The sequence below is a fragment of the Sinohyriopsis cumingii genome, chromosome 8, assembly GCF_028554795.1.
Source record: "Sinohyriopsis cumingii isolate HCF-2022 chromosome 8, ASM2855479v2, whole genome shotgun sequence".
Classification (NCBI taxonomy): Eukaryota; Metazoa; Mollusca; class Bivalvia; order Unionida; family Unionidae; genus Sinohyriopsis; species Sinohyriopsis cumingii.
This window is the reverse complement of record NC_142968.1, coordinates 63,883,413-63,905,768: the sequence shown is the minus strand read 5'-3', so window position 1 is coordinate 63,905,768 and position 22,356 is coordinate 63,883,413. Positions and strand designations below refer to the sequence as shown.

Below are 22,356 nucleotides of genomic sequence, written 5' to 3'. Positions count from 1 at the left end.
CAACCCTAGTAATGAGTATATCTATTTCCTGTATATGCGCGTCCACATTTTTTTTGTTCGCTGCAACCTTAATAATGAGTGTATCTATTTCCCGTGTATGCGCGTCCACATCTTTTTTGTTCGCTGCAACCTTAGTAATGAGTGTATCTATTTCCCGTGTATGCGCGTCCACATCTTTTTTGTTCGCTGCAACCTTAGTAATGAGTGTATCTATTTCCCGTGTATGCGCGTCCACATCTTTTTTGTTCGCTGCAACATCAGTTTTGACTGTTTCTATTCTCCATTCATGCGCGTCTATATTATTCTTGTTCGCCACAATATCAGTTTTGATCGTTCCTATTCTCTGTTCATGCACGTCTATACCTTTTTTATTCGCTACAATATCAGTTTTGATCGTTTCTATTTCCCCTGTATGCGCGTCTATATTTCTTTTGTTCGCTGCAACATCAAGTTCGATTGTTTCTATTTTCCCTGTATGCGCGTCTATATTCCTTTTGTTCGATGCAACATCAGTTTTGATTGTTTTTATTTCCTGTCCATACACGTCTATATTTCTTTTGCTCGTTGCAACATCAGTTTTGATCGTTCCTATTTCCCCTCTATACACGTCTACACCCTTTTTGTTCGCTTCAATATCAGCTCTGATTGTCATTATGTCCTGTGTATGCGCGTCTATATTCCTTTTGTTCGCTACAATATCAGTTTTGATTGTTTCTATTTTCCGTCCATGCGAGTCTACATTATTTATGATCGTTGCAACATTAGCGCCGATTATTTCTATTTCCCGTTCATGCGCGTCTACACTCCTTTTGTTTGTTGCAACATCAGTTTTGATTGTTTTTATTTCCTGTCCATACGCAGTGATATCATTTATAGTTGTTGTAATCTCATCCAGCTTGGTATTTTTTTTACCAAAGAATTTATCAAAGTTGTCATCGATCCTGTTAACATTTTTTCGCAACGTGTAAAATTGGCCCGACAGCGTTGCAAAATCCAAAATAGTATTCCTTATTGTTGTAATATTCGGTTCGGTTACCGTCGGGGTCCCGAAAAAACTAGCGGTAGTGAGCTGTATATCGGTGATAGATTTTTTCACCTCGGTGGCAGATTTTTTCACCTGCGCGTCGAGTTCGGTCACCGATCTATCCAACCTTATAAAACCGTCTTTGACTAATGTTACCGCCGATATATGTTCACCCGGTTTGAGTCGTCCGTCGCCGGTATACAACGCGATAGTGTCCTCGGCGGCATCACGCTGTCGTGTTAAAACATCATCCAGGGACACATTACTGGATTTCAATTTACCCTGGCGGTCTTGAAATACGACTATTTCACCTGGGTCAACACTGGTTAAATTCAACGTATCGGCGATTTCATCCTCGATTAGTTTTTTTATGTCATCGGTGGCGAGCGTTTCCGTGGATTCCTTCAGCGCCGAAACCGGTCGTCCCCAAATATCAATCATCGTTATTGTAAAAAAAAACGGCGTTTCTAATTAACCCGCCGGGCCTCTACGACCCCACTAGTGTATTCGTTTACAACTACATGAGGTGGTTTTCGCGATGATGAAATCGCCGCGAGTACGTTCAATGCCTCACGGCCACATATCGGTGGGTCACTTAATCGCTGTGTTGGCAACGTGGAATAAAACGCCCGGGCTGAACACGCCCGGATATACCGCATGAACTCGTTTGGCGGGGCTAACCCGTATGAATCAAAATAGACGATTGCACGCGGATCAATCGCGTATGCAACCCAATGAGTTCCCGCTCCGGAGGACCCATCGAGGTTAATTATGCCTGTTTCAATATTCCTTGGTGCCGCCGGTAATTGATCCCTCATAAAAACACCTCTGAAGTTTTTTATCGCATGCGCGTTTGCGGCGTCTATTAAATCAAAATTAGACATGGGAGTCATTGACTCCCGAGTCAATAAATGGTTCCCGGTAGTCTATAACCCTTTCCCGAGTACCATGAATACGGGGTTCCCGGTAGTCTTAGACCCTTTCCGGCCACGGATCGTTTTTTTTTATAGCCTTTCCCGGTTGCCTTCTTCAATGCCATCCCCGCCGCGGTACCAACGGCTCCTAACGCCGCCGCCTTCGCCACTGCTGGTGCGGCCGCGGCAATCAACGCTGGAATCGCAGCTAACAACGGAAATATCCCGCCGGTCTTTTCCATGTTTTTAATCGCTGCGGCCGAGAAATCTACCTGAACACCCTTTTTATTCTTCATCGCATCATTGAAATGTTTTATTTGACGCGCCGTTAACGATATCTTATGATTACCACCCGCCATCTGTGACGGCTTCAGCGTTATTGTGGTCCCGCACTGTTTAGCCGACTTTGATCGTAATTTCTTGACTTGACCATCAGTCAACTCTACACTGACGACACTATACGACATTTTATTGTAAACGTGTTTGTGCTTTCAATTACATGTTTTCCACTGGTGCATCAACGATTCTCATTCGTCCACCAACGCCTTCTAGCAGCATTGATTTATCGCTGAGAATGACAGCAACCGCTCTATAATTAACACCAGCCGGGTCTATACGAGCTCGGAAGTGTATATCAACGACGGATTGTCTCGTTAAATCAAGATGTTCCAACGAAAAATAATAAATCGAATACAGCTTTTTAAAATCAAGTTGTGATATTTGCAAACCGGTGTCGACGTTTTGATCACGACCCATGTATGACAGCAATCGATGATACACACGTGCGACATGGTTGTCGCCGTAATTAAGCTGTATATCCTCGGATGGTTCCTGTTGTCCGTTTATTCTCAGCGAAACATCCCTGACTCCTAATTTATCAAATATCATATGGCTGCGTTCTTGACTGCCCAATCGTTCCCTATTCTGTAGCGCTATAAAAATATGACGCGGGGCTGAAACACCCTGTTTTGATGCCAGGTGCCATGTAAACGTATCGGCGACGTTATCCTCTTTAGCATCAGTTGTTACCGCTAGCCAACTCAACAACGATTTTCCTCCCTGTTCCATAAATGCTAACAATCGTGCTTCCGTGGTAACTGATGGAGTCAGCACCGGCATCCACAATGCCATTTTAGTTAAAATGACTTTACCGGCAGCGACGCCAGCAGCATGCCATATTGCATTGTTATCATCGCCCCTTCGCGTCAGCGCGATTGTATGCTTAGCCCCATAGATAACCCTCCTGACATTTCTGCAGAATCCAAATATGTGATGGAGTGGAATCGCGCATGAAAACTGTCGGCGTGGTCTTTGCAACATTGTTACTCGTGCTGCGAATCCCATATTGTAATTATCGTTAAGACTTTTTATAACAGTGAAATTAGCGTCTGGTCTTGCTCTGCGGTCTGGGTTATTTGCTTCAGCCTGTGGGTCAACTGCGGTATCTCTTTCCACCAGCACGTTAACGTATTGAAGATGATCAGCGTTATCGGTGGTGTCCTTCGCAAACATCATAGATGGGCCCGTCGATCTCGTATAATCGTCCGAGTATCTCGCTAACCCAATTATCGTCGTTGCAACATCAACCTCGCGTTCTATTGATTCAATTTCTCGCCCGTCAATAAGATATCTGGCGCTCTCAAATAACGCCATGATACCGTTGTTAACGAAGCCAACTCGAACACGATCGTTATCTGCGTATGGTGCATTATCGGCGGCATTTGTCACGAGTTCTCCCTCAATTTCGATAAACGCTTCACATGGCAGAAAGTATCTACTGGTATCTTGGACTTGAAGTTCAATTCGCGATCGTAGGTCGGGTTGCGCTGCATAATAAGAATAATATTGATAATCACGGACAGAATCATCCCTGCGAACTGGGGCATCCATATCAAACGCGGGATCAGCGGTTCGCGCAAACATTTTATTATTTATCATGTTGATGTTTTCAATTGCGATTTTCTTTGAATTCTGTTTAAGACCACTCCCCCGCTATTGTGTTCATGGGCGCGCTGGTGGATGACTGAGCCGCCAACGACTCTAGTTTTTCTTCCACGGCGTTATTTATTACTTTACTGACATTTGCAGGCATCACCGTCGTTGATGGCATCACCGGTGGTTTCTGTTTTTTTTCTTGAAAATCTCTTGGATTTCACCAACGACATTAGTTTGTCCTTTGCTGCAGAAAGCGCCTTTCCGGCAACATCTCCAATAGCACTAATACCCTTATCACGAATAACATCAATAGCCTTCATTCCTAATTGTTTGGCTAACGGCGCTACTTTTGGAGCCATTCTTGTAAATAACCCCGCAATGGTGCTACCGAGACCATCTCCATAGTACGCGCGGTAAACAGGCAATCGCGAGTTTACCACGTAGACGAGTACTGGTTTATCGTGGTTGTAGTGTATGATCATCTTTATTATAAAAACACCGGTTTTTCAATTAGTGATTGTGATCACCAGTGATTGTGATCACCCTTTCCCCTTTCCCACCGCCGTGTGGAAAACCGGAATAAATTTTATCAAAATTTCCTGAGGTTTTTGCCCTCGATAAAAATCCGGTTTTTTTCCGGTTTTTTCCTGATTTCTAGTCATTTTTGGTCGTTTTTTGTTGCCTATAGTCGTTTTTTTTCGATTTTTCAGCAAAAACATCGATTTTCTCTAAATGATTTCCTGGGGTTTTTGCCCTCGAAAAACGGTCAAAAATGGCCAAAAAACGGTTAAAAACAGTCAAAAAATGGCAAAAAATGGCCAAAAATAGTCAAAAACGATAATAATTTTATAATTTTATAATTTTTTTAATCATCCACGAGTTCGTCTATGAGCGTTCGATACGCACTAACGTCCATGATACCGCCCGTAAATAACCGCTTGCAAATATCAGCGGCCTCATTGATTATTTCCGTAGAGTTATTTCCGGCTCGTTTTCCTCCGATTAGTACCTCTAGCCGTGATATATCACTGAGAACACTGCCAGGACAAGTAACGCCGTAGGATTCTTTACCAACAGAGTATCCTTTTCCTTTTTTTGGTATTCTACTTTTTACTTTATTGTGGAATGCGTCGTAATCGGGGCCATCACCACGTAGTAATGCATTCTCGTGTTCACTCGCTAAATACACTATTCTTGTCCAATCCTTTAACGACTTTATACTTTTCTTGTAACCGCTATTGATATGCTCCTTATCTCGTATGCTCTTAGCAAAATTGGAGGCAGTAAAATCAATTAATTCTTCCCTCCTGTCCCTGAGGTCTCTAATTTGATCTATTGTGCTCTTCTTAAGTACATTACGGGGTATATTCCTCTCTTTTTCTTCTTCTGGTATTTCTTCTTCCGGTGTTTCTTCCGGTATTTCTTCTTCTGGTTCTCTTGCGGTAGCACCTAGTTCTTCTTCGTCGGCCATTGTAACATAAGGTTCTTGTGGTTCGGTTATAGCGAGTGGCGGTGGCCTCCGTGTTGTAGCAGCCGCTAGTGTTTCTAAAGACCTTTTTGTTTGTTCGGTCTGAGCCGCTATCTTTTCAAGCGCATCGAGGACGGGTACAGTTGCCTCCGTAACATCTTTGGTCGCTTTAGTTACCGGGGCAAAGAGTTGTTCGCTTCCAACAGTAAAATCGGTTTGTAGTTGCTGCCGCGTTTGAAGTTGCTCTCGGACCCTGTCTCGTAACGGTATGAACTTTTTAAGCGCCGCTAGCCGCTCTCTGGCTAGCCGAGTAGTAAGTGATTCGCCTACCATTATTGCAATTGCGAAGCAATTTCTAATTTCTCGCCGGAGTTTTCGTCTATAATCCTTCTAATGTTTTTGATCTTGCTAGAAATCTCCCGGCGTCGTTCATAAACACGTCCGAGTTTTTTTCGTATTATTTCAACGGCAGTAAATAGTCCAATGAATGCATTTGCGTCATTGTGGTACAAGTTTTCATTAATCGTATGTTGTAATCGTTTTACAAAAAAGTACTCGCGGGCCAGGGTAAAACGTCCCCGTTTTGATTGCTCGTTAATAATTTCATAATCGGATAATATTTTTTCACTGTCGAGACCATCAGATAATTCAATTCCTTGATTTTTTAATTTTGAAATCTCGGCTAATATATTATTGATGTCTTCGATATTCATTATTTCTATAAAACATCTTGTTTTTAAATAAAAAAAAATGAAAAACCCGCGTATCAATTCCGAAGGTGTTTAATAATTCGTTTTCTTCCGGAATGGACAATTTATTGTCATGGCGACTTCGTCAGCGCCATAGGCGCCGGTGACTTCGTATCTACATATGAAAATCGAATTCTATGCCCGGTCTTTTTTGAGATTGCTGTTTGATATACTCGTTCTGCTACTTTTCGTATTGAGGCGATACAAATGTCAAAGTATCTACTGGCTTCATTCATCGACTGAAATATTTTTTCCTCGTGAGTTGTTGTATCAAATGACTTTACGGGTTTTGCTTTCTTTGGGTATTTACCGGTTTGGCCTTTTTTGGTATTTTGACTCTGCGAGACAGCTTGCAAGTTTATAAGAGAATTATCAGTCTTATTATTATTAATATGATCAATCACAAGTCCATTTTCGATTAATCCGTTGAATACCTCAAATACCGCCCTATGAACATGGTACTTCTTCTTTCCGGCACCAAACACCAGATACCCCTGATTACTTACGGTACCAACCGGCTTCTTCAGTTTGCGGTTTCTAACAATGCCGTCGCGAGAAGCCTCGTAATTGACGAGCACAGGATGCGGCTGAAATTCTTGGTCCATTTGTATAATAATACTATTTGTCTAATTTATTATTTGGTTTAATTATAAATCTTTCAACGTAGTCTTGGGGGGTTTTGATGACGAAGTCGGCGGTGGGGTCAATGACGGCGTTTTTAATTCGCTTGTCATAATAGCGTTTTAGTTCCCTGTATCGCTTTCCGCCACAATTGATACACAACTGCGATTTTCCTCTTACACCGACGTGGCAAACCAAGCACGGGAGGGGACCAAGAGAACCATTACGAACGCTTTGTAAATGGTACCCGCAGAATTCACCTCTACATGATTTATTGCACGGGGTTGTCGACCCAATCATCAACCATTTGCATTTATTCATTATACTATATTCTTTCATTTAAATACTTGTTTTAATTATATGGATGAGTTCGAGAGATTAGCAGCAATTAAGCCCCGGAAAAATATTAAGTTCAATTTCGATAGAGTCCTCAAGGACACACCAAAAGCGTTAATAAACGATAGAACCCTGTTGAGTAAAATACGCGATTGTATCGATGAATTCAAGCGTGATGGTGCATCTCATAGTTGGTCAACATTTCGAATTGATGGCGTTGTTGATGCTACCATGAACGACAACCGCGCAGCAACGATAATATCACAACTTGACGGTAAAAGGTATTTCTTCAGAGTAAAATTCATTGTCCGGGTGGAATCAGGTGATTGGATCATACGTGATAAATTTGAACCAGTTCTCAGCGAAAAGAAAACAGTCATTGTTAGCCGCGACTCCAAGCCGGGGTTGTTAACCGGAATTGACAGACCATACTATGAACGAGCGTATCCTGAAACAGCAGTTGTTTATGGAATATACCCGTTAAATAAGAAACCTGATATCGGAAAACTAGCGCCGATGAAACAGTCAACGGGGATAAATTGTGTAGCAGAACGAGTAACAGAGCATTTTACAAATGCGTGTCGAGGAAACAAGTTGACTGATTTACGACGTAGCAAAATCAACCGGTGGGAGGAGACAGTGCGCGAGCGTGGAGCAACCATCAGCGACATAGCGAGATTAGAAACGTCGTTGAGATTTCCAATAACCGTTACAACGATAACCGGTGAAGTATTATACGAATCAAAGTACAAATCAAATGGGGCCCCAATCAAAATTATTGATCATAACGAACATGCGTGGACGCCCGCGATCACAGTGTTTCCACGGGATAGAACGGTAAAGTATATCCCGGGGGAATTCCTGGAAGAGAACGGGTTTCTCGCGGAGAGTAAACTATTTGATGCTATCGCTTATTTATGTAAAAACGACCCTGTATCAGTGTGGTTACTTCGCAGCGCTGATACCTTTGATCAGTTTGTAAGACCAAACGGCGAATTATATCGCACTGAAGCGTTTCACAACAGGATGAAAAAAACCGCCATAGAATTTGAAGAGCATGATGAACAACTGCTAACAAATTGTTTTATGATTCCATCGGTTGCGGCTCATGTTGCAGCGAGGAAAAATGCGTGGAGTCCAACACGCAAGGAATTTCTACCGGATGTACAATCCAGTTGTTTGGAATACTATCACGGTGGACTATGGAACACTGAATACAACCGCGACGCTATGATCTCGGTTGATATGGTTGCCTGTTATCCAGCGAGTTTTCTCGGGTATGGATCCGCCGCTGAGTACTTTAGACGATTTGGACACCCCAGACATGAAATGACTCGTGTTGCTATTAATGGACCACTGCCTGATTTTGATTTAACCGGATTCGCTCGCATAGTATCATTTGAGTTCGCGGCAGGACTTCATCGCTGTTGCTATATTTGGATCGGTAGACACATGAATGAAAAGAAGTGGTTGCCAATAGCGCTGCTACGGTATATGATTGATTGTAAGATGCTAGTTTCGTTGATTGTCAGTGACGCGATTATATCATACCTAGCGCAGACTGAAGTCTGGTTACCAGAACCGGAGCGTCTAGATAGCATAATTGACGAGTCCAAAAAACACATTGATGCCGACGAGGAATATATCGTCGAATGGTCCAGGAGGATATTCAACCAACGAAACCGCGAGGCAAAAGATCTCGGTAGAAGAATAATCGGTAAGTTCACACAAGGTGGAAAAAACTGCGATTACAAACGATATTGCTCACGGCTGATTATAGATGACGCAGAATATAATTTCGTAATCAAGGACGCAGTGGCGAAAAATAGATACGTGAACTGCGAAACAGCTTTCTTGTCCAATGGAACAAGGTTGGGTACAGTTGTTACCTACAGCGATGGAGACAGCCCAGCATACCCGCATTTGAGGGCGTCTATGCTGGGTTACGCCGCTATCAATTTATTCTCGATGATAAATAGATTCCCCGACACTGCGGTTAGAGTAGCCGTTGATTCGTTTTATGTTGACGTAGCGTATAAGGAAAACGTAGCTGGGTTTACTAGTCCGGACGAGAGTTGGGGTACATGGAGAATTAAAAATGAAATACGACGCGATTATTCCCCGTCAGCAGATGTCACCGTTGAAAACAATTATCTACGCGGCGATAAATTGTCAGAATGGTCTAATGCACCACCGTGTTCTGATCCAATTTGTAGACACAAAACAGTTTATTTAAGCGGTTGTGGCGGGTCAGGAAAGACGACTCGGGCAATTGAATTATTTCGAACGCGGGCAAGTATAATCGTGCTTACACCGACCCATAGACTAGCGCGAGAGATAAAACACCGAAATGTTGACGCCGTTACTTATCACAGCTTTTTTCGATACAGCGGCGGCGAGTGGACTCCTGATCGAATGGGTGAAAAATTTATTCCTGAAGTTATCATCTGGGACGAAATATGTACTGTTTCGTTAGATGTTTTACAAATGTTTCTTGAGTGGTTACTGCGCGCGAATACAGCGGTGATCATGTGTGGCGACCATGGCCAACCACCACCATTTGTCGGCGAGGGTCCACATAATTGGTTGAGCGGGTTCGTGGACTATTATGAAGAAACCGATACTGATTACCGGGCACTTGATGAACAACTGCGCGGGGTTAAAAAATTAATCAGATTACAGCCGGATAGAATTCAATGTGAAATAATCCGCGAGGTGATTCCGGAAACGCCGTTAAATGAATTCTGGGAAACATGGAAACCAAACGATTTGATTGTAGCGAGTAGAAAGATAGTCAGGGACACACTTCAGCGGAGGTTGTTTACGTTGCATAAGGAAAGGTTTCCAACGCGTCCAGTGCCGTTATGCTATAGACCCGCGGATACACGGCGGCAGAACATTGAAGTTGAAATCCCGGGCCCGACAGCGTCGGGGACAAAAAAACAAATTCTCGTGCTGAATGATATCGTGCTCGTCGATATCAGCGTCGTCGAGGACGCGCTACGTGCTGATAAATCCCCGTGGACGCTAGGATACGCAACGACAATACATTCCTCGCAGGGACTAACTATCACGGACACAATTGTTTGGATGGTTGATAATCGCATCGAATGGTCAAATCTAGTCTATCTTGCGGTGTCCCGAGTACGGAGGATAAATCAGCTTCGAAGAATTGTTATTGACGGAGTCAGTGACGGAGTCACCGACGGAGTCACCATCGATGCAAGCGTCATTGATAGAAAACTCTCGGGTTACCGCCAACAGGATAAAAAAAAACAACGGCGTTTTGATATTGATGCCGAATTAATAATTGCGTTACGACAACAACAGAATAATCACTGCGCGAGTTGCAATTGTATAATGAGTTGGCGTTATTCGGATAAAGACGCTCGCCAATTTACCGTGGACAGGATCGATAACAGTCTCGGTCATGTCAAAAACAATGTGAGGTTGACCTGTCTTGAGTGCAATAGACGCAACGGCGCTAGTTAAGACCACGCGGGGGTAATTGAGTATCGTCAGGTATCACTTGTAGTTGCTCGCGTGTAAACCCCCGCTGTGGGGCAGTTGGATCCAGTCTATAGATCGGTGGTCTATTAGTTGATCGTGTTATCGTTGATATGTTATGTGTGGTAACACTCCAGATAGGATCAGTAGCTCTTTTTTTACCGCCTTCAAGCTCTCCTGGTTCATACAGATATCTAACAGTAACATCGCCGAGAATCGGCTTGGAAACGCTATCTATTTTTGATCTTCCGGGTACATACTTTTCTTTAATCGCGTCGCTGGGCTTCATGTTGATTGCTCGGGTAATCTCGTTATTTAACGCTGCAATTACGCCTGGCAACCTTTTGACCCATTCACGAGATCGTTTTTCTTGGATGAATTCCTTCGCGTATTGATATCCAAATAACCGTTCAGCAAGAGTCCGATTGAATCGTTCAACAATTGCCTGATCACGATGTAGCGCAGTATGACCTCGTCGTATCGCGACGCTATGATGTTTCAGCGTTGATAAAACAGCGCCGCGAAATTCACTACCAGGATCAACTTGTAATAGATTTGGCCAGCGCAGAGGACCTCTTCGATAAATTCTTTCAAACGCAGCGGCTACTTCAGTTGCTGACTTTGTTTTTAACGGCTCCGCTTGTTTGTATCGACTCGCAACATCAACTACGGTTAGCGCGTATTTGTAACCGTTGTCATGCGGCAGAAATAGTATATCAGCCTGATGAACTTCATTAGGTACGCTGATATCAAAGCGCGAGAAGTTGATTTGTTTAGGCGGTGGTAGATAGATTTGCCATATAGCCTGTTTGGATAACCAATTAGCCGCAGTGGCCCTCGTTACTTTTGCAGCGCTTGCAAGCTTACCAATTGCGGCCTTCCCCTTCCAGTATCCTCTCGGAGAATAATAGATGGATTCCATGTTGTTATTATAAACGCTAGCGTTTTCAATTACCAGCGCGAGAAGCTCCGCTTCCAATCATTAATTTACCTTTCATAGCCGATTTTACCAACCATGAGGCCAATTTTTCTTTGACGGATTTATCAGGAATAGCATTTAACGCGTGAATTAATTTTACGTCCGCGATATGACGCTGTTGCAGATCGCTACTTTTGTAGTAGGCAACATCATGAGCATGACACGCCTTATCGATAGCGTTTATTGGGTACTCACCGGGTTTGGGCTGATTTTGATCATCGAGTCTAATATCTAATCGCGTTCCGGGGCCACAGTAGCTATATCCTGGAAGGTGTTTTTCTCCTGGATACTTTGCCCACGGGGTTCCGGGGAGTTTTGATAACTTGGCTGCAATATCACCTCCTCGCTTTTTTTTAAAACATCTCCGGGTCTAATAGAAAAAAATCTAAATTTCTTTATACCGCATTGTGCACACTTGCCAGTAAGCGCCGATCTGTTATTTCTTGTTGTAACGGTTGTCATATCATTTGTGCCAGTACGCACTCTACACTTTACACAATATAGATCCATAATTTATGTATAGAGACATGAATATAATTGACTTTTCAGCGACTAAAACAAGAGAACCAGTTAAGCATGTTGCAGCGTTACCAAACTCGATCCGGATGATTATCATCGGACCATCTGGATCCGGCAAGACGCAATTGTTACTCAATTTAATAATGAGATGGATGAAGTGGGATAAGTTGTATTTGGTTGCTCCTAGCGTAGATGATCAACGATGCTACGAGGTGTTGAAAGATTTCAACGAGAATGCATCAGCGATCGCTAAAAAAAATGTCATCGAGTTTATTACAGATATCAATGATGCACCAGGTATCGATGATATTGATGGCGACGTTAACAATCTAGTCGTGTACGATGATGTTATGTTAGACAATCAAAAAAACCCAGCTAGGATATTTTCCAGAGGCAGGCATAAAAACACTGACGTGATATATGTCACTCAACGATACACTCAGATTCCAAAAGTAATCAGAGACAACTGTAATATTCTTGCTGTATTCAACGGCGTTGATACACACACGCTACGAAATATTTGGCAGACATGGTGCGGCGGTGACATGGACTTTAATGTTTTTCGAAACTTTTTTAGTCATGCTCAGTCGACCCCACATGGATTTGTAACGATAAATTTACATGACCCTCGGACACGATATCGTATCGGACTTGACCAAATATTCGGTTAAATTTAAGCAGCAGGGGGGGGCGATGACATCGACGCGGTCGTCGATGTGCTTACCGGACGCTGACGACGCTGGGATCGGCGCGCAGAAGGTGTTAATTAAACCAAATGACGTCCGGACAATTGTCGATTTGGCCCCTCGACGATGACAACGACGACGACGTCGTTTTTTTTTACCAGGCGCTGACGACACCGGATCCGCTGAGTGCAGAAAGTACTAATTAAGCCAAATGACGTTTGGACAAAATGTCGGATTCGCCCCCCCTGCTGCTTTATCTACATGATCACATGGTGTGTTGAAGACATATTTCACAGTTTTATCTAAATTGTATTTTCATGGTCTGTGTACACAATCAGAGAGCGTGTTCAACATAGATTTCACAGCACAAAAATCTTTGTTTCACATTGATGCAAATTTATTTTTTGTTTTAGTTTCTTCCGTTGTGTTCCTAATCTATTCAGGCAAATCTATGCATGAACTTAATCTTTTCAGTTGATAATTATGTAAAATATTAAAGCCTGGTAAACATTCATTGTGTACTTTTGCTAATTTTCGGTCCAAATTTCTATTGAAGTACTTCAAAGCAGGTTTTATTGTACTTTGAATTTTACAATTATTCAATATATTTAAATACCATGTTCTGTGGTAAATATAAGTTTGTACTTAGCTTGATATACTTCCTTGGTCGGGTCTCTTCATAAGAGGAATTGTTATATCTACCTGTAACGTTAGAGAACCAAACTTATCAAATGATAATCTTCAAAATTTGGATCATTGCCATTGAAGAATTGTCAGAAAACGTAAATTTTATCCCAATAAAATATGCACTAATTGGGCGATTTACGAAATGAATCTCTGAGTATTTAATTCTGTTTAAATTACGTCTGTTTGCATGTTATTTGTTTTCTTGTTCAATGATATGTAAACGGGGGTTGTAATTTGTATCTTGCGTTTTGTTTTCCTTTCACTTTTAGGTAGGAGCATTCGTGCAACAATTATGAAATTATTTCTTGTTATTTATTGAACTCAAAAAGATAAAAAATATATTGAACTGTTATGTATGTTCAGTGTTTTACATCATTGTTAAATGTGAACATGTCATCAATTATTGTGGGGTCCCGAGTTGCCGAGTGGTCTAAAGCGCTCACCGTTCAGGATCACTGCCATCTCACCTCTGTCTGCGTTGGTTCGAGTCCAAGGCTCGGCTAGCGTGGGTACGTGGGAAAGCCTGTCAGCAACTTCTCGTGGGTCGGTGGTTCTTCCCTGGGTTATCCAGGGTTCTTCCTCCACCAGTTATACTGGCCGCCATGTATAGCCTATCTTGTGCTGAAAAATGGCGTTAAACCCTAGAACAACAACAACAAAAATCAATTATTGTGTACATATACGTGATCGTTAAATGAGCAGATCTCATGAACACGCGTCAATGGACAAAAGAATTCTTCGGAAATATACTAACGCTTTTATCTAAAGAAAGTTTTATACTTTTTGTCGAGTTTCAAACCACATACATTTCGAGCTGTATTTCTACGACTTCCGTCCACACCACGTGTCATTGCTATCTAACACATGTGATAACCAATATCTATTGACTATAGAACATGTACGACAACTTATGAAAATTTTAATTTTAATTTTCAATATTCTCCTATCTCATGACAACACGAAAATCTGACAGGCCTATACATTTCATTGTGGTATTCATTATATAGTTCATAATGAAATTTTGAAATATATCAGTGGAAGAAAAATGATATCGATGCACTTTTGTAACTACTTTATTTTCCTATTAAGAAAATATATCTGCCTTTATGTAGGTTATTCAAGCTAGTACTTCCATATTTAGACCTATTTCATTTTCTTCTTTAACTCCCCCCACCCCCATCTCTCCATGCGGATGGGGATAGATCTTACAATATATTTGAAAAGTGTAAAACCCCTAGTATGCATATATGTAATCGATGAAGAGACGCCAGTAAGAAATGCTAAAAATTGAACCCAGGATAGCAAACTGAAGACTTAGTGTTACCCATGTGTATATTTAGTTTCCATATGAATCGTGCAAATTGTCAGAGACTGAACTTGTATGATATCTTGAATAAATATAATGATCAAATTGTTTAAGTAGTGATTTTAACCCTCATCACAACGATAATCATGCTTGAAAATGATGGAGAAATCGAAGATAGTTGTGTGATTACTGCAAAGCGATATTAGGTGACAATCGAAATAAACAAACTTGCCAAGGTATCATGATTTACGTTTAAGTGCAGAAAGAAACAAAATTAAGCACCAAATTACTTACGAGCAAACTCACAGTCTCTAAAAGTTTGTTGTTTAAAGATGTTACGTTCCAAAGTCGGATGAATACAACTGCTCTGTTATGTTTCTACAAAACCCACTCACCAACAATGTTCAATGTATCGATCCGCGCTAGTGATGTGTTGGCAAATTTAAAAAATATCTTTTTTTGCATGAGAACAGTCATAAATTTAACAAAATCTACAATCTGATGTACTATATTTACGATATAAATTTATTAGAAGTCAAAATTCTGAACTTTTAAAACCGATGTAATCATGCATCCGTTAAATTCAATGGCACAGAATGGAGAGAAAAAATCTATGCATATTGACGGTTTTTGCCCTAAAATATATAATAAAATCGAAATCTACATTGGTTTTTTTCTGTTGATATAATGAAACATTTCACTCGCGAAGTGGGAACATTTTGTATTGTCAATTGCGACAATACATTGTGTCCACCTCACTCGTGAAATATTTCCTTATATCTCCTCAAAACTCGTAGATATCCTCTGTATATTTTAGTAGTTCTAGAATTAGAATTTGTCAGTGTACTATTTCATTTATGAAAGATGTCAAGTCGCATTAAATTTTGTTATGGTCCATAACTGTGATAATTGTTCCATACCACTTCAAAGGTAGGCATGCCCTTAGACAGTATTTAATTATCGAATTTTATTTCCTCTTTCCAGGTATATATTCTCTACTCAGATGCAGCCTACAGATGCTCGTAAGGTGCTCCCATGCTTCGACGAGCCAGCACTGAAGGCGACGTTTAACGTAACGATTGTCAGGCGTAAAGATTTGACGTCATTATCCAATATGCCCATTTTGCGGTCTGAAGAAAGGTATGTAAGGTTACTAGTGGGGGGACTGATGAAGGACTGATGTGGAATACATTCTGCTACCGAATACAAAGAGGAAGGAAAGGAAGAAGATACACCAGATAGCAGTATCTCTCATGTTTTAATTTTGCCAACTCCATATTCCATGGATTAGGCATTTTATCACATACCCATATAATCTTACATAGTTGACTTGGCTTGATGTGAATATGCAATCCCATGTGTCGTTATCACATACTCATACTACGACTATTTATTTATTGTCGATATTTGTTGATTCAAAGAAATCAAGCTTTATGAATCCGAGTTTATTTTTAAATCCATGAAACAGAACAGCAGCAGAGAGGGCGAACAGACCCAAGAATTCCGACAAAAAAAAAAAATAAATAAAACCTTCATGGAAATCTAATCCGCAGAAAGGTCCAGATTTTTACAAATAAACGCTTCCTGGGATGTTCTATTTTTGTAATGGCCGATTATATTAATAAAACCTTAGTTCGAAATAGTAACTGAAAAATAAAGTACTCTACATGTTTATTTATTTTTGTTTTTTCCACCAGACGACCAACATTGGTAGGCGCCCTCTCTGCTGCTATCAATTAAAAAATTGTTATATTAAAAAATAATGGTACATCCGGAATCTAATACTGCAAGAATAGCACGAGAACGATTAGAAGCAATTAAAAAATTTCTTCCTGTCAGAGACTCATTCAGAAAAAATTTACAAGCGCAGCAAGAAGCACAAGTTGAGTACGAAGAAGACACTAAAAAACTGTTTAAACCCGTCACTGCAGCTACTGAAAAAGTTACAACTGTCATCAAAGAAGATCTTCTTCCGGTATCAAAACAAACAGCAGAACAAGCTGAAAAAATAGCAAGAAGAACTAAACAGACAAAGAAGATTTTACGAGATCTTCCAGCTGATATAGCTGCGGCTCAACCTCTACCTGCTGGTGAGGAAATACTTAAAGATATTGGAAAACTTTATACTGAAGTCACCGGCGTGAAGAAAGAACATACACCTGAACCCTGGCCAGTAAAAGAAAATATAAAATTAATTGCAAGATTCAAAGAAGGGGTTGTTGAAGAAATTAGAAATACTGAAGGAGAAAAATTACCCGAAAAAATATTAGATTATATATCTGACAAATCTGGTATTTTAAACCCCCCTTATGAAAAAACAAAAAATGATGATCTTATTAAATGGATATATCGTGTATATGCAAACAAAAAACATGCTAAAAGTGATGATTTGGAATACAACACTCTTCATGAAGAAGTAGAAATACTTCATAGAGAGAGAGAGAGACAGATAGACAGACAGACAGAAACAAAAAGAACTTTCCCAGTATCAACTTCCTCCACCTCTGCAACGAACAGAACAAGCACAATCTTATTCACCGATGATATCGAAAATTAAGATGTTTGGAATGACACCACCTGACAAATCAAAAAAAGAAAAAGAAGTATGGGGGAGTGGTCTGGGAAATAATTTTGTTTGTCCTGATATCATTAATGATGTGTCACGGTTAGAAGTTCTCATAGGAGGAAAACGTGCCGGAAATAATTCACCAGAAATAATTAATGAAGCATCTGATATTTGTCGACGATTATTTCAATTCGGCATCATGGATATCGGCGTTTACCGAGAACTTATCGATGAACTTATTGATGACTAGTTGTTAGATAAATAGTAAATAAAATAAGATGATAGTACACAATAATCTTTGTAAATCCGTATCGGTCAGAGTGGTAAACTCGCGATTACCAACCTATAGAGCAATTTACGGAGATGGACTTGGTGATGTTATTCAGGGGTTGTTTAGACGGTTAGCCCCCAAAGTAGCGCCTGTTGCAAAACAATTATCGATGAAAGCTATTGATGTTGTTCGTGAAAAAGCTCCAGGTGCAATTGTTAATGTTGCTGGTAAGGCTTTCTCGGCAATCAAAGAAAGACCAGCACGATTATTGCGACGAAGATCACAACCGGTAAAATTACCAAGTACTGAAATTATGCCCGCAGATGTCAGTAGAATAATAAATCAGGCTGCAAATAAAAAACTAGCGGCGTTAGCAGATCAAGGATTAGGTGAATCAGGGAATAATATTTCAAGCATGATATCAGGAAGTGGAGTTTCCAAACCGGGTAATCTTCGTGTTAGACGAAAATAATTATAATAAATGTTCAAGCGCATGTCCGACACAGCATTTGACATGGAAGCACCTGTCCTTAAAGATGAATCGGTACGTGATTATCAGTTTTATTCTTATGACGCACGAACACCAGATCAACGTGGAAGAATTGAACTACAAGTTCATGACACAAGTAGATACTTTTTACCCGCTGAGGCGTTTATTGAAGTAGAAGGTACAATTGTAATAACGGATAATACTAATTATGCAGATGCAGTAAAAGTTGGTTTTGTCAACAACGGGATCATGGCATTATTTAATAGCGCCACATATATGATCGATGGAAAAAATATTGAATCAATTCAGAATGATGTCGACGTTGATACAACAATAACTGGTCTAGCAAGATATTCTGATGATTATACAAGATTATTTTTGGAGCTAGACACACGGTGGTTCTGGTGAGAAAGGGTGATGATAACGATGCTCTGTGGAGACCTTTTGGTGATGCTGGTAAAGTAGTATTATCGAAACTTTCACTGTGGATGCCGGTAATGACTCCAACGATCGCAGAAGAACAAAAGTTGATCTCTTCCATGGACACTAGTGGTAAATCCTTGTTGTCATGGTTAACAACAAACACGGACAGTATACAAGCTGACGTTAATGGTCAGTTTACATGGCATATAGCATCACAACAAGGTGTTTCTGCACCACGACATATTTTTATTGCGTTTCAGAACCATGATCGATTAGGTGATCAAACTCGCTCTCATATGATATTTGATAAACTAGGTGTCACAAATATTTTTTTGCGGACAAACGGACAACAAGAACCAACTGAAGATATACAACTAAATTATGAACAAAATAGTATAGAACGTGTATGTCATCGTTTAATGTCATTCATGGGACGTAGTCAAAATGTTGAAACGGGATTGCAAATATCACAACATGATTTTAGAACTTTATATCCGATTTATTATTTTTCGCTGGAACATCTTGATCTATCAAAACAATCTGTCGTTGATACACATATTAAAGCAACATTAAATACAGGTGGTGTTGATTATAGAGCAATCGCGGTAATACTTAGCGATAAAGCCATGTTACTTGAAGGTGGTAGTGGTCGAATGAGAATCGTTGATGCACCAGGGAAAATATTTAATTATGTTATTTAGAAAAATATATTTTATATAAAAATGTCGTATGGTCATGTTAATGTTACTCTGACTCCTGGTCAGGTCAAAAAACTTCAATCAAAAACCGCCAACAAATGTGGAACTAAAATATCATTAAAACGAGATCAGATTGGTGGTGGTCCAAACAAATTATCGTTGACAAATAATCAGATTAAACATTTCAATAAAGCCCTAGAATCAAAAACCGGAGTTCAATTCCATCTTTCTCCGAGCGCCATCAAGGACATGGTTAAAACCGGTGGTATATTTCCAATTCTTGCGGCTATTCCAGCGTTAATAGCTGCTGCTGCTCCAGCCGTAGCAAAAGCAGCCGCATTAGGTGCTGTTGGAACAGCTGCTGCAATGGCTCTAAAGAAAGCAACTGGAAATGGATACAAAAAAAGGGACGCGGTCTAAGATTACCGGGATCTCGTTGGGGAAGAGGTCTAAGGCTTCCACGTTAGATACTCCAGTATCAAATTTTGATTTACTTGATGTTGCTAAAAAATTAAAAATAAAAGCCTTTAGAGGTGTTTTTATGCGAGATCAATTGCCGGACCGAGCAAACAAACTCGAAACAGGTATTATTAATCTAGACTCGAATTCAGGACCCGGTACTCATTGGGTATCATACGCGGTTGATCCACGTGGGATCGTTTATTTTGATTCATACGGGTTATCTCCACCTGTTGAATTTATCAAGTATGTCGAACCACTTCACGCGCAGGTTTGGTATTCAACGCCACCCACACAAACAATGACAGATCCGCCAATATGTGGCCGTGAGGCAATTAATGTACTTAACGCTATATCAAAATCATCCAAACCGCCACATAAAGTCGTGCATGATTATACAAGCAACCGCTTCGTTGCGCGTAAAGCGTTTTAAACAGATCTTTAGATCTTAGATCCTCTATAATGGTTGATATTTACGGAAGATCTTCTTCTACCAGTAAGAAAAAACCCGGCGACGTTGATCTGTCAAAGTACGCGACTAAAAATGAACTCGCTGATATCATGAATCTTGCTGGAGTTGACCCAGATGAGGTTGTTATTTTTCAGGATCGATACGGAAAACTAAAACACGAGCAACATCAGATGGAATGATATAGTTCGACGAGTACTCGGTGCAGTTACGGATAGTATCCCTGTATTTACTGACAGTGGCAAAATCAGGGATTCAAGTATATCGTTTACAACCATCAGAGATGAAATTGCAAGAAGTGTTGCTAATCGCGTGAAAAACACCGGCGACACAATGACGGGTGAACTCAGCATGAACGGAAATAAAATAGTAGTTTTAAGGGGTCCAACATCCGACGAAGACGCAGCAACAAAAAAAAAATACGTCGACACCGTAGATGGTAAATTATCCACGTTGTGGGCCGAGTATGACGTTCACGTAGGCGCTTTTGCAAGACTTCGAAGAAACTTTCAAAAAACCGATGAATCCATAGATAAGTTCTTTGGAACTCCTCCCGTCATCGACATAAAACTCGTTGATATCAAAACTAACCTAGACACGATCAAACGAACACAGCAAAACATCGTAGCGGAGATTCCTGAGTTCGTTAATAAAACCAATTTGATTAAAATTACAGCCGGAATAATTCCTGGGCATATCACAAACATCGTATACACAGTATCATCGAGATTCGCAACATGGTCGCAGCAAAATAAAACTATCAAATATACCGCAACAGTCACTGGCGTGTACAGTCTATCTGTGTTTAGTGCTGCAAAATTTGAAATATTTACAACATATCCATGGCGTCATTCAACGGATAAGTTTTCCGGGGTTGTATCTGTTATATTAAATAGCGGAACCGAAGAAATATTTATTCTGGAAGCAGCTGATAAGAAATTAACCGCAACATCTTACTGGTGGTGTTTGGAATTTGTAGCTGAAACACCTCAATTGGTTACTGCATAAAAATATATGGATGGTGCACAATACAGGTATAATCAAGCGCGTGAATGGCAGGCAGCATTAAAAGCACGAACAGTATACAGTAAAAGTAAAGAAATATCGACGACGATTAGTTATCTTTGATGTGATTGTTTATTCAGTATCCGCTGTTGTTGCTGGAACGGGTGTTATATTATCAGCGGTGACAATGATGGCACCAGTAGCCGTAACTATTTGTATTTCAGCAGCAACAACAATTGCAGGTGTGCTCAATATCATTGCAAAAAAATATGTACTTGCACGAATGAAAAAGTTATCCGACTGCATGATAAGATTACACACAACGACGGTAGCATACTCGAAATTGTCTTCGTTGTTATCAGCGAGCGTCAGTGATGGAATATCTGATTTTGAATTTTTCAATGATAACTAAAATATATCACGAAGGTATCGGTATTAAAGATACAAGTACTAATAATGACAGAATTACTCCAGCAGATCGTGAATAATATAACTCCGTCAAAGATAACGATGATCTCGGTAAGTTCAACTAATCCTGGATTTAGTATTAACTTTCCTACTGCAATTCCAGTGAAGGAAATAGCACTAGCGCAATTACGAGTATATTACAGCTGGCCAAACATCAGATCAAAATCATTTAATGGTACACCAGCAAATAATTTGCTTGTATTTGCTAACAATAACAAACCAGATGGTACTCCTGACTGGATAGATGTTGGAATACCCACTGGTAGTTATGAGATTGAAGAAATCAATGAGGAATTTCAACGTAGAATAAAATCAATAACCGGAAGAGAAGCGAAAATATCAATTAACGTTCATGAACCGACGCTGTCCTCGACGGTTGAAATACATTCTCCTGATTATGCCGCTGATATCTATCAATCCACGATAAGATCCGTACTAGGTTGGCCGGATGTTTCTCCAGTGTATGAAGGATCACCAGAACCGAAAAAGTCTGATTATGTCACGGACAATAAATCATACCACGGAGTTTTACCATTATACGAGGAAAATTTAATTCAGCTAAAAAACGCAACGTTGGGTAGTATATTTGAATTTCATAGTAAGGATAATATCATATGGTTTTTTTACTTATGAGCGAAATCTCCAAAGAGGAACAGTTAAATACTTTGATGTACGCCTAGATGAGATCAATGATTACTTCAAATTCATTGATCAAGAGCATAGAAGACAACTACAGCGACTGCGGAAACTTTTCCAAGAACATCTTTTTGATATAG

General features: G+C 40.3%; 1 protein-coding gene across 1 annotated transcript in view; it reads left to right on the top strand.

Moving 5' to 3' along the window:
* Window positions 1–22,356, top strand: part of LOC149793684 (aminopeptidase N-like) — a 45,489-nt gene that overhangs the window by 11,816 nt on the left and 11,317 nt on the right. The window contains exon 4 of the mRNA XM_089969039.1: window positions 15,716–15,871. Within this exon, the coding sequence (XP_089825165.1) occupies window positions 15,716–15,871 (156 nt within the window). The remainder of the gene's footprint in view (window positions 1–15,715; window positions 15,872–22,356) is intronic.